This window comes from Lathamus discolor, chromosome 2 (assembly GCF_037157495.1).
Source record: "Lathamus discolor isolate bLatDis1 chromosome 2, bLatDis1.hap1, whole genome shotgun sequence".
In the NCBI taxonomy this organism is placed as follows: domain Eukaryota; kingdom Metazoa; phylum Chordata; class Aves; order Psittaciformes; family Psittacidae; genus Lathamus; species Lathamus discolor.
Window position 1 is genome coordinate 12,879,590 of NC_088885.1, and position 13,932 is coordinate 12,893,521.

At 41.6% G+C, this 13,932-nt stretch overlaps 1 protein-coding gene across 1 annotated transcript in view; it reads left to right on the top strand.

The window, feature by feature from the left end:
* Nucleotides 1-13,932, top strand: part of ITGA9 (integrin subunit alpha 9) — a 219,634-nt gene that overhangs the window by 152,052 nt on the left and 53,650 nt on the right. Inside the window, exon 19 of the mRNA XM_065665773.1 lies at nt 13,391-13,477. Within this exon, the coding sequence (XP_065521845.1) occupies nt 13,391-13,477 (87 nt within the window). The remainder of the gene's footprint in view (nt 1-13,390; nt 13,478-13,932) is intronic.

The window sequence follows — 13,932 nt, forward strand, 5'->3', positions numbered from 1 at the left end:
TTGGGGATTGTAGGTTGAGTTTAGGTTTAGTAATTCCAGGAAAATGCCCAGTGCCAAACTCATTATTTTTGTTAATACTTTAATATTATTCTTTAAACTTGAAAATTACCACCAGGGAAGAAGGTGGAGGTGGGGTAAGGCTTTATTTTATTCATTGTGTTTCCTATTAAGTTAGGTTAATCTATTTTTATCATTATTATTATCATTATTAGTAATATTTCCATTTGCTTTTTCATTGAGCTGTATGTAGTTGATGACATTTGAGTTTATTTCCTGCAAATTGTTATTAAGAATTTCCTTCTAATACTAAGAGCAAATAGTTGTGTTCCAGTTGAATACACCAATATTAGTATATTTGATACCTGTTGTCTTACAAGACACAAGGTTGTCTTACAGTACGTGTGTGCATATATTATCCATGCTTTCAGAAATACCACTAGGAAATGAATGTTGGTTCTAGCTGCCCCTGTTAATGTTGCCATGAAACCATGATTTAGTAGTTTGATACATGTGTGTGTGAGCACATATATATGTACATCAAAATGTAAAGTGAAAGAAAGCTTACCCCAGAGCTCTTCCTCCTCTCAGTGGCTTCTCTGTCTCTGATCTTTTCCCTGGGTTATTGGTCTCACTGCTGACAGATTACAACAGCACATATAGTTTGTATATACATGTAATGGTATGAAGAATTTAGGAACATGCCAGCGTGTACTTCTGGACATGCCTATATTTGACTCTCAAGACTGAATTTTCTTTTGAGGATAATTGCATTGTGTTTGGACAGCCATTTAATCCAACAAAGTTTTTGCAGTTGTATAGAGAAAAGCTTTTTTGGAGGAGTAGCAAAATCTAAATGACTGCTGAATTTGTCAGAGATATTTTATGTAATTGTTTTTATGGTTGCTTTTGAAATATATCACTGTGGAGTGAGAAATGTGAGTTTCCCTTAGTCTTTATTTTCAGGGAGCTCACAGTCCAGTGGTCATCTGCACATGGGCCTCTGGCTGATTGGCAGAATTGTTGGACCAGACCAGTAAAAGTATAAATACTAAAATAAGGTACAAGTACACAGGGAAGATGGACTTCAGATTAGATTTACTCCAAGGTTTGGCTGCGTTAATATCTCAGAGCCTGTTCCTGATGCTGTGGTACTTTCAGCTAGCACTGGGATCCCTCTGGAGTGGAGCATCCAGACCAGTGGTTTAAATAGAGAGGAGGGTGCTATGTCCATTTTCCATTTGCCTTGTGGATGGTGGGATGTCAGCTGGCCAGCTTGTTTCCCAGTTATTTTGTTCCTGTTTGTTTGCCCTGTTGCTGGATGGAAAAGGCTGTTGCCCACATCATGTCAGGAAATGATGCTGTGTGCCTTCAGGAGGGAGAACTCTGCATCTCTTGGGGTATATGAAACAGTATTTCAAGTGATGGCAACAAAACAGGTTGTTTTTCAGGGTGGCTATTTAAGACAGTAGCTGGAGAAGGTGTCTAAATCAGCTGAATGGACTTAGGAGTGGTAAAGAACTTTTTCTGCTATCCTCCTCCCCATGGTAGGAAGCAAAGAAAAGAAAGTGGTGCTTCACATCACATCTGGTCTTGGCAACCTATGATACAGGTCCTGAAAAAGAAGAAAATGTGAAGTGATCCACGTGATTGTATTCCACATTAGTAGTGATGGTTGCCATCCTTTCCAATATTGAGCTGGAAAACTCATGCAAAAGTAAATGGTGTGTATAGAAAACCTACTGAAAAGACCCCACAAACCTAAGCATAACTCACACATGCTTGGCTCCTCAACAATATCTACTAATGGTAATAACCTGTGGAGTACAAACTACCTGCTGTAAAGTGGCTGTTTTGGGTGAGTTGCAATGTGATGTGTGTTACTGATTTGGGCCCTAAGAAACTTCCTTTTGCCTGGCTTCTAATACAGAGTACCTTTTGATTTTGCCTTTTGCCTTCTGCCTTGCTAATGAGTGGGCCAATATATGTGTGAGTGGATGTGTGAGTGTATGTATGGAAGAAAGTAGCTGAATTTGTTCAAAAAACAGAGGTACAATAGGAGTAGGCAAAAAATATAAATACTTTTGACAGCACTGGGTCAACTCGAGGATCCTGTATGCCCCTAATCCTTCCCGAACTAAGGGAGATATTTGTGAAAGTACTTGACACAGTGTGATATCTTATCAGCTCTGATACAGTCATGACATCTTTACTCCCATTTCTCATCTAAACTGCCTATGGAGGAGAAAATAAAAATGATTAGGTTATGGTTATGGGTGAACCCAAGTAGCTAATCCCAGTCTGAAACCAGTGTACTTTCATATGTCTGCCTCAGCTGAAAAATAGTGTGAGCAATAGACCTCAAATGAAGCTTGATGTTAGCTTTTTTTTCTTTCTTTCTGTTTTCCCCAGTGACTGTGCATAGTTTTGAAATGCTGCATGCAAAGAAAAGCAAGAGCAAAGGGGCCTGTTTATTGTTTTAGCCAGAGAATTCCAAGCAAGGAATTCTTTCTTTTTCTATTCCAAGCAATAATTACATTTTTTCCACTACAGCAAGTACTTGTTAAGTAAAAGGCATTTGTGTCTTAGTAGAAGTTATAAGCTTGATTTTTTTAGTGAAGATTACAAAGGACAAGTGAAAACTGGATCACTGGAATGGCTTTTGTTTAGTTTTATTAAGCATGAATTCATACAGGCTTAGGAAGGTAGTGACTTCTTGGTAATGATGGCATGAATCACACTGAACTCTTTGGAAGGTTAAAGTGAACTTGCAAAACTGTCTTGTTTACCAAGCTTGAAGCTTCACTACTTTGCATTTGCAGTAGCTTTTTAACTGTGGAGTGGCAGTAACTGCAGCAACCTGCAAGCAGGCAGCCCTTTGGTCCTCGCTTTTCTTGGATCTTAAGAGGAGAAGTGACACGGTGAATAAGAAAGGCCACTTTCAAGAGACAGCTGATCATAATGCAGTCTTAAGTGAAATTGTCTTAAATGAAGTACCTTGTCATTGCTTAGCATCCTTGAAAGGAAGGAAAGACAAAAGAGAAGGTCAATCTGCAAGAGGGAGAAACCAGAAAGGGATCCAAGTGCAAGCAGAGCTCCCTGCCATGACCTGCTTGAGACAGGTTTTGCTTAAATTCTGCAGGGACAGAGCATTTTTTCTGACCCTTTCCTGCAGAAAGAGCCCTCTTCCTTTTTTGGTAGAAAACGAATAGGGCTGGTACTGATCTTCCTCCAAATTTCCCTGACCATTCTTCCATGGAAGAAGGCAAATCCCATCCTAAAGCTGTCCCCAGCCCAAGACGTGTTAAAAGTAAGGAGAAGCATTGGCAGAAAGTGGCTGGGGGAAGCTCTCAAGTCCTTGTGTGTTTCTACAAAGTTTCAGATAGCAAAACACCCAGAAAATGGTGTGACCAGAGGCATTTCCAGTGCCTGCAGTCAAGGTAGCTGCTGGCCTCCTTCTTGCAGCCTTTCAGCTCGGATGGTTCCTCCCCAGTGGAACCTAGGTAGCATTAGAGTCTTGTGGGAATGGTAGGGAAAAGGCAGCTTGAGCCTTCTGGCCCTGGGAAAACATTTGGTTTGGGTTGTGTTCAGGAGTTCGAGAGGCCTTCAGAAGCCTGAGGTTATCCTGCCTGGACCAGCAGCCCCCTGTGCTGAGAAAAGAGGTGTGAGTGCCAAGACTGAGCTAACACATCTTCCCTGGGGCATGGAGGTGGCTGCAGGGCCAGAGCCCCAGCATGAGTTCCTGGGCTGATGGTGTCAGCAATGATGTCATTTCTCAGATGCTAATTGCTGCTACAAGGGGGAAGGGAGGCCTCAGAAATGCAAACTTGTCATGAAGAGCTGGATTCCAAAAAATACACATTTGCTCTGCGAAGGGCTATTTTGCTTTCTGACTGTGCTTGTGCCGCTGTCTGTGGAAAGGATATAAAATGAAAAGTAAGGCGCTCATCTCTATTCCAGACTTATATGTGACATAGTAAAGATATTGCAGGGAAAATTCGGTGTTTCCAGCCCTTACTCACCGGGACAGCTCCACTGGAGACACTGATCATCCAGCAGTGTAAAGTAGGCTACCATCCTGTATGTGGGTTTATCCTAAACAACAAGCTCTATGTGACGCAGTCGTAAGGCCCACTGTGCCCAAATTTAAAGGGCATTCCTTATGTTATTTATAACACCCAGGTCATGCCCAAGGGTGCTCTGGGCAATGAACATTGTTGTATGGGGAAGTGGAATTCTGACCTTTAAGCTGCCCTGTTCTGCTGGCAGAGTATGTGTAGATGTACATTAACACATACGGACAAGGGTCATAGGATCGTACAGTCAGACCTGCCCAAACAGTGTAGTTGAAATGTGGCCAGCTTCGTGATGAATGAGGGACAGCTGACCTACCTAACAGCTCTATGTGGATGGTGGATCTTGGTGATGTTCCCCGAGTTATTTCCTACGTATTGAAGGAATTAAGTCCAGCAGTTCTCAGCAACTGGGGAAGAGAAACATTTAACTTGTGTAGTACAGTGGAAGCCAATGTAAACCTAATTGGTCTGTTAAAAATGAAAGTTAGTGTGGCAGCAAAGGAGGTGAAACTTCTCAGGGTGGCACCAAATCTCCTTTTCTCCTTATAGCTTCACCTCCTCCCCTGCAGGTCCCTTAGAAGATGGGAGAAGCAAAAACACGATCGGTTTTGTTGACCAGTTCTGAAACTCGTTTTGGGCCTTAATCACTTACACGAGCTGAGCAAACAATTTCTGCTGCTTCTTCAGCTCCTTAGATAGTGTTCTTTAAAAATCTGCTGCACGAGGTTTTCACCAGTTAAGATAAATGTTTGTGATAGAAAGGGGTGGTGGTGGGAAAGAATTTTAGGAATAACACACTACATAGAAAAGTTTTTTGTCTTTCTCTCCCTTTTTACTCAAGGATTTTCCGTGTCGACTGGGATTGGTGAGCTCATGATCTATAAATAGGCTCCATCCAGGGAGGAGAGGGAAGAGGCTGGAGTCTTTCATTAATTATATAGAAATAGTTGTTTTCACAAAATAAGCAGCAAATCCAAGCTGTTTGAAGCCAGGCTCGCTGGGCTTGGGGGTGGGGTGTGCCTACAGCATTTACTAGTGAGATCATGGAATAGCACAGGAAATCTTTCCCTAATGCCAAAGAAAACTCCCCCCTTCAGTTCTTTTTATGAAACAACTGTTGAGGTTCCCCAACCCCCTTTCAAGTTTATTTTGTGATAATGAATCAAAGGACAGATTCATTATCAGGATACAGGTCCAGATACCCCACTCCCCCAGATGTTTATAGGCATATTTGGCTGCATGCCTGTCAGCGTACTCGTGTATGTAGTTTTTGCTTGCTCATGTAAGTGCTGGCATGACAAGGGTCTTCACTGATGAAACAGCGACTTGTGGAGCTGCAGAATTTATGATGTGTGACGTTCACATTTGCTGATTGGGATTCTCAGAGGATTATCTGTGTTGAAAAGCAAAAGAAAACTTGCGGTCCCTGTGACACCTTTTAAAACAGGTCTTTGCAATGCACACAGAAAGTCTTTTTATTCCATTGTATAGTTGGATTGGAGAGCCAATATTCTTCGATCATTGCATTCAAGAGGTTAGATAAATGCTGATGTCATGACAATGTCTACCTGAGCAAGTTCATATTGAGTCTATATCTCCTTCTCTGTAATACTTTCCCTAGCAGCTAGTGATTAACAATAATTTTCACACTAAAGTTGCTATTGCTGCTGGTTTAGCAATGACTTGGCCTTCCTGTTGTTCACTTTCTTCTTCCACCTGTGTTTGGAAATGGTTTACAACAGAAGAAACCTGTGAAGCTCAGACGACAGAGCTATGTTAAAAGGGGAAAATCACCTTAATTTCTTTCAGATATTAACATCTTTTTCCTCCTTTTGTGTGATTTGGTCACACACTTTGCTTTAGCAAGTTGGAAAGTGCATGCAGAAGAGTTTCTGAATGCAAGGTGTTCACCTGAATTTGCCAAGCAAACTGTGTTTTAAAAAAGTGGAATAAAACTGATAAGATTTTCACTTTGAGAGCAGAAACTCCCAGAAATGCACATGAGAATTTTTTCTGGACCTTTGATTGCTTTTAAAGCTATGACCAGTGCTGGACCACTGCAGTCCGTCTTCAAAGCTACTATCAGTAATCAGATTGTTGGATTTTTTCTGCCCCAGGTTGTGCTGCACACTTGCAGCTCACAAGAGACCCTATGGCCCTCCCAAGCAGCCCAGTGCTGCTATCTGGGAAGCTCGCCTAAGGGATGCAATACATCCCTCTGCCTTCCTCTGTCCAACCCCTGGGTTGTGCAGGGTTAAGAGTTGGATGTTGATGGCAGTGGGTGTTTGAATGCTGTGTGCTTTGAACTCCTGAAACAAACCCCCAGACTGCTGGCTCAATCTGTGGGATGCTGAGATTTCCAAATGTGAGCTGCTGATGTCTTCACTGTTGGCTGTGGGGTGAAGCAGTTGGGGAATGTCCGTGCCTGGCAGGGTCCAGCCCAGAAACACAGGAAGTACTGTCTGTTCAGCTAACAAAGAGTACTGCTGACAAAGAGGCAAAGCAGACATCAGGCTGCTAGTTATATGAAGAAAACAGGGGCCCAAAGGGCTTTCAAGGATGATAATCAGAGCAATTTTTAAGAGGTAGCTCAGAACCACCATTTCAGAGGATTTTTTACTTGAATCATGGTACAGCGCCAGGAAGAGTTCCCAGTCAGTAACACCACTAATCCTCTCTGTGTTCTTGCAATTTTAAAATACCAAGTGAAGCCCTATTTTGGAGGAAAGTGTGGTATCTGTGGAATTCTGTGTTAGAAAAAACGAGCTGATGTATGCACATGGAGGGGCCTCCCAGATTAAATTACTCTGAGCTGCACTTGCTCTCAGTCATAGGGAAACTCAGCTTGAAAAACAAAAATCCCCAAGCTTTCATGAGCTCAGGCATCCCTAATTGCTCTGAACATGTGGGTAACTGTGACCCACATTCTTTGGTGGCCTCAGTTGCCATGGAAAGCACGTCTGCTCAGGGGCTGGCTATTAAATGAATTGACAAATCTTCATATCCTTGAAGCCTCAGTGAAGGCATTAAGAAGATTGTGAGGCAGCGAATAAGAGTAGGAGCAAAACTACGTATTATGCTCTTAAAACCCTAGGGAAACTCACAAGTTGATAGTATGACTGAAGAGCTTAGACCAAGATTATGAAGAATGATTTGAAGAAGCCATCTCAAACACCATCAAAGATGTGAGCCTTTATTTTAGGTCCCTGACATGAGAGGTGTTTGTACTAGCTGGCTTTGCTAGTGAAGTGTGTAGGAAACAGATTACCAGCAGCAAACAGACATACATTCAGTGACAGCTCACAAAAGAAAGGCTTAAAATGCAGGTCAGGTCTATAAAATTGTCCTATTGGGTGAAACAAAGCATCCAGATGTTCATCTAAACTCTCGTTTGGGAAAATGCCATTCTTCACCAAAAGTGAAAAATTGGAATTACTGAGGTATAAGTGTGTGCTTTAAGTCAGGGACCATGATGAGAATAAGAAACTGTGCGAATTTAGCCAAACTGTATTCCTGCCAGTGCCTGATGTGAGCCTCTGCCTTTGGTGCAGGTCAGAGAACCCACATTTCCAGACAAATAGTGGGCAGAGTATATAGTAGGTAGATGCACAGTGTCTAACTTTTGAGACTTAGCATACCACGAAGTGCACAGTGCCAGTAGTCCTTCTTTGCGGTATTTTCCTAGCATATTTTGTTTAGCCTTCTCAGATGGGAATCCTGTTCCTGGTCCCCTGTGGTGTCAAGTGTAATAGTTCACAGAGAGGCGTTACAGAGCAAGAAAACCAGTAACAAGAAGAAAAGCAGTAACAAGAGTGTCTGCCCTGGCAGCAAGTGCAGGGTCCCTCAATATTCACTTCTGACATTCTTCTTTTGTACCCTCTGGAAAATGTTCAGCAGCATAAAAAATCCTCTAACAAGTTAAATAAGTTCTTGTTCTGCCAACAAATTATCAAGGCTTCCAGGACATTTTCTCCTCTGTTCCAGAGTATACGTGTGAGTGGCCAGGATTTGCAGGGGAGACTTTTTTCCATCTAAACAAACCCCCAAAAATTTAGTTTGATTATATCTAAGGAAAAAGAAATACAAAGTGCTGGTAAATGGACTTCCTAACAAGGTGGGGTTTGTTTTGTTTTGTTTTCCTTCTAAACAAAATATACAGATTGTCCTAAGAATAGGATTCTTCTGCAGTGAAGATATTTTCAGTGTGCATCATTCATGGTTTTAATCCATTAAAAAATAACAGCTAATCAGAAGAGTATTTAAAAGGGTGAAGTCAGTTCTGGCACAGAAAATCAACAATATTCAGAGCAGTACTGTACTTACCCGAAGTTCAGAAATTAGTATCACTTTCTATTTACTATCTTGGTATGATTTTATTAAATCAATTAGAGCTGTACACATCCTTTTGCAAGTTTAGGATCACTCTGTTGCATTTCCCTGTTGACTTTTCAGATGTAGCACCTACTAGGAGCTTGTGTGCTTAGAAAAGCAGAGAGCTAGCAGGCCATAAATGAGTGTTAGGATGGTTGAATTCACACTTTCTCTGTGAGAGCACTGGTGAGTGCAAAATAATACAAGTGACCTACACTAAAAGGGTAGAAGAGTTGTCAGATAAAAGGCTGGGACTGGAGATTGTTGAAGGGGAATTAACAGGCTGGGGGAGATTACATAAGGAGATGCTTGAGGCAAGGAGCTTGAAACCAGTTATGGGTGGGGATGGGGGTGGGAGCAAGCTGAGGAAACATGCTGTTGACTTTGGGTTGAGGCCAACATCAGTTCAGAAGAGTTGTTCTGCCTTTAGGGAAGAGTCTTTCCCTAAGGGTGGAAAAAAGTAAAAATAGAATATATGAACTGCCAGATCAGGCTCAGGAAGGTTGGAGGGTTTTGGTTGGATGTAGGTGAGGCAAGGAAGGGTCAGAGTGAATTGGTTGATCAATAAGTCATCACGTACAAGCTATGCAAGACTCCCTTGGGGAAATCCCCATATGTGATCTGATATGAAAATGGTTAGTCAAGGTGAGGCTGAGGAAGTTTCAATATCCTTTTTTGGGATGTGCCGTTTCATGTATTGTGTCCAGTTTTGATTATCTGCATTGCGGGAGAGGGAGCTCAATTAGGAGCAACATGTTGTGCTTCAACATGAAGACTTTTCCCAGAGGCAGAGTCTCTGACCTGTGACTGTGCTTTTAGGCAGAGCCAGGCAACCTTTCTTCCACCAGCAGTCCTCTCTTACTGTTTTCTTAAGGCATTCTCCTTCCTTTATTCTTAAGTCCTGGGTTTGGCAGTTAACCAAGTTGAAAAGGACCCCTTGAGGTCAAAGTCAACAATATTTAAGAAATCTTCTAAAAATCTTTGCTACAGGAGGAGAGGGGGCAAATGGCAGCTGTCTTTCCGGCATCCCATCTGTGTGGTTAAAATGCTTTACTCTTGTTGAAATGCTTTATGTACCAAGCTGAATGCACTCTTTTAAATATTCAGCTTGATCTGTCTTGTTTACCTGTCATGGAGAAGAGAGCTGGTGACCCCCATTACGGACTGCAGCAGAGAGACGAGAACATGAGCAGTGGTGAAATTTTTCCTCTCTCAAGTCTTAGATTTAGCAAACAGCAACATTCCTAGGTTGCTGCTTAGAGGCACTGTATTAATAAGATCATTACCAGCTTCCTGCAATACTTAGTAGAAACCACACGAAGTATTTACACATCAAAACACTTCTGTCTATAATGTTCAACAGAGTTATGCTGTAGAATTTAGGCTGAGTTGCTGTTTCCCCATGTGCCCCATATAGTGGAGATAGAACTTGATTGTTCCATTGCTCATGTTACAGTTATCAGGAACTTTTCTTTCTGCGATAGAGGACTTTGAGAAGCAGCCTGTGAGCCAGTTTAAGCTTCATGTTTCTCATACCCAGGTCTGCATTTGTCATACAGTAATAGCACGGCTGTTTGGCTAATTAGCTGGCTATTTATCTGCTTGACTCTCTTAAGAATATGAAATGCTGTGAAGTGTTTCAGAAAAAACATCTCCAGAGTTTTCCAGATAAACTTTGTGCTGTCTTGTTGGAAGGGAAACTTCAAACCCCACTGGCTATGTTTCAAAGTAAACTAGAAACTGGTATGGAAACTCATGCAATAAGTTGTGTTCTCAACTCATCATAGAGAAGCATTGCACATAGAAAGCGTTAGCCAACATCGGTGAGAAGTGGCATCCAGAATTTCTGAGTTGCACTGTTTCCATTCCCTATCAGATAAGACATCACCAACCCTTCAGCCTAATGGAATAGTGTGAAAACTGAATTTATTTAGTGCTTACAGAGCGCCCACATGTTACAGAGCTGAACACCGTAGGAAACCCCATGAAGAATCAATTTTCACTCTCTCCAAAGCAGTGCACTGCAAATAAAAACTGAAGCCAGACAGTGAGCAGTGAAGGAGAAACAAAATGCTTACTCATCAGCAGAGCTTTTCCATCTAATCACAGAGAAAGGCAAAGAGTCCGTGGGAAAAGATTTCTGGGTAATCTCTGTAATTTAGGGATGTGCAGAAGGTTGAAGCAGAGTGAGGCAGGCAGACTTACGTTTAATGGTTTTTAGCACTGAACAATTTGACTTTGCAGCATTAATGGAATCATAGAATATCTCATGCTGGAAGGGACCCGTAAGGATCACTGAATCCAGCTCCCTGCTCCTTGCAGGACTACCTAAAACTAAATCATATGACTTAAGAGAAGCATGGAGATGGTCCTTGAGCTCTTGACAAGGTAACAAGGTTTGGTGCTATGATCCCTGGGGAGCTTGTTCCAGTAGCCCGACCACCCTGTCAGTGAAGAACATTTTCCTAATGCCCAACTGAACTTCAGTAACGTTGTATTAATGTTAATCATTAAAGTGGATGGTATGCTAATGAAGCCAGAAGGTTGTTCAAGTCAGTCTTACTGCATCCATTAAGATGTTGTAAGCAACAACAGGAAAACCATGCAATCTTATCTGTTGTTTCCTTAACAGGCCATTATAAAACATCCATGTGCCTGCTGTCAGGGCTGCAGGCAGCCACCAGTGTGCAAAATGATGAAGTACTGCACTTCTTAAATTACCAAGATGAGAGTTCTTTCTGTTACCCTGTTTTTTAACATCTCTGAAGGGATATGGCCTTGAGGAGAGGAAGCAGTGTCTTGGGTCTGTCTGGTCACTGTCACCACCAGACAGCTATGTAAATAGAAAACCCCTCTTGAATGAACAGAGTCTGGGAGTTGGTGAAAGAAAGTTCATAGGTTGCCACAGTTAGACAACAAGGGACATTTGAACAACAGAGAACCAAGAATGTTCCCAGAGGAAACAGCTGTGAAGTTTACTGTTTGGTTACGCAGCTGCCAAGAGTTTGTGTTCATGTGGTCACTTGCATAGAACAGGAGACCCTCACAGACTGCTGAGAGGAAAAGTGAAGGGGATGCTTCATCCATGAAACTCTGCTGCTTTATGTTAAATGGAGGAAAAACTCTAACACAGTGTATGGGGACAGCGGCTTTGTATGACTGAAGTTAGATATTTGATTTGCTGGGCAATGCCATCTTTTGTATTTCTGTAAGTAGAAGCCTACTGAAGATTGCAAGGAAACAAATCCATAAAGAAGCTGAATGTGGAGGCCATTGCTCTGGTATTTGAGTAGTACTGGAGTAATATCAACACCACCAGCATCTCCAAGCATGCATTGATTTTCTCCTTGTGTTATTTTCTTTTCATATGAAACCAGTGAAATGTTGTCTGAGTCAGATAAGAAAGGTAGCATTAGGTTTATAATTCTCTATAAATGTAGGCCCTGATTTGTATCATGATTTTGAAGATAAAGGAGACCTTGTCTTTCAGATATCACAGGAAGCAGTTAAAAGATCAAGAGTCCGAATGCTGTCAGACTCATAATTAGGATAATAGTAGCATCTGTAGAGCACTAAGTGCTTGTGTTAGCACATGAAAGGCCCAGAGGTATTTCCTAGAGATCCCTATAACCCGAGTCTGTGGTTCAGGAAGCTACGTCCGCATGTGATTCTTCCAGCTGAGAATTTTACCCATGTAACTTTTAAATGCATATTTAAATCAGAACTCATATTTGAAGTGATTTGGGAAATGTGGAAAATAAGACAGAGCCTGGGCTTTGCAGACTGCTGAAGATACTAAAAATAGGTCAAATAAATTGTATTACCTTAACTAAGAGATTATCAGCTACATGTCTAGAATAGAGTTAATTTCTGGATTCAGATGTCTGAATCTAGCCATTTATATTGTAGCTGTATGACATCAATTCCATAGCTTCAGTGTAGGGCTTAAACAGGTACACAGCCTAGTCTAAACTAAACATCTGCATTTGGTTTTGCTGAACTGTTTTCTACATCCATTGACTATGATGGGAGCAATGATGCATAGATCACACAGCAATCACTTGCTGTGTAGGCACCTAAAAATGCGTATCAGTTTCTGGAGCTGAATCCCACTCCTAAAGTTTAGTGAGATGAGTTCGTCCACAGTGGCAGAGCATAAAAACTATTCCCTGATAACCTGGAGATGAGAACGTGCTAGCCTGGAGCCAGGTACTTACTTTATGGAGCAATGAAACACTCTTCATTCATCGGAAGTATTTCTGTTGTAGTGGAGTCACCATTCAAGCAGGGTAGAGCTGCGCTAATATTTTCTATTTGTATTATTGACAATGTTCATAGTCTATCGATGCTTAGCATGAGGAGAGGTTCATCCCTCTACTTTATCTATGCCATCATTTTATCACTACAGCAAGTTGGTATCCATACCAATGCTGCTTATCCCATGGACCACAGAAAGAGATCAGCACAGCAGTTGACACCAGGACCAGATTAATGTTTTCTCCAGCATCTGTGTGTGGCATGGTTTGGTCACTGTTGTCTAACACAGTTCTCTCTTTATGATGTTGGTACCTGGAAAAACTACCTTGGTGAACTGTATTCTAAAAGCTGTCTTTTCATAAACAGAGATAACAGCTGGCTGTCTGGTTATCCAAGAACTTGGGCTGAACCCCTGACCCTAATGTGTTTAGTTACACAGTATTTCCCTATGGTCTGTCTCTCAGAGCAATGTTCTGATGGTTGTCTTCTTGGTGCTGGTCCAGCTAAGGTGGAGTAAGGAAGCACAACACCGCTTTTCCACTTATTCAATGAGTATTAGTTTTCTGGGCATAACAGTGCTATGGTGGGAAATGTTTCATTTTCTACAATACTTTATCACAATGGCATTTCTTAGTAATCCTCTTTTTCCCCAAATCTGTCATCTCATGGTCTTTTTTATTTTTGTACAGGAGGAGCTAGGCATTGCCTGTGAGTTGCTGGAGTCAGATTTCCTCAAGTGCAGCGTGGGATTTCCTTTCATGAGATCGAAATCTAGGGTAATGTTGTGATGCTTGCATTTGCAGAGTGATGGTCCATTCGCCTCTTTGTCTCCAAGGAATGACTGGAAAGGCAACTGCTCTGTTAAATGTCTGTGACTGATACTTTCAGTAGATTTCTAAATCAAGATATCCAAGCCTTGCACAGTTAGAAGGGTAGCTGTCCTCTTTCCCACCAGATAAAGCCAATGACAGGACCTTGTGCACTACAATACAATTCTCTTCAAAAATGATCCATAGTTGCAACTATGAAAACCATGCATACTTCTGCAGAAAATCAGAACAGGACTCTCTGTCTTATTTAAGTTGCCTTATTTTGTTTTTATTTTTGTCTTCTCTTACATTAAAGTACAACTGAATTTGTACACATTACAATGAAAATGCCTTAGGGACTTTTTCATATTACGGTCTCCTGGTAGCTTTGCAAGAAGATTTTGTTTGGTAGACAAAGATGA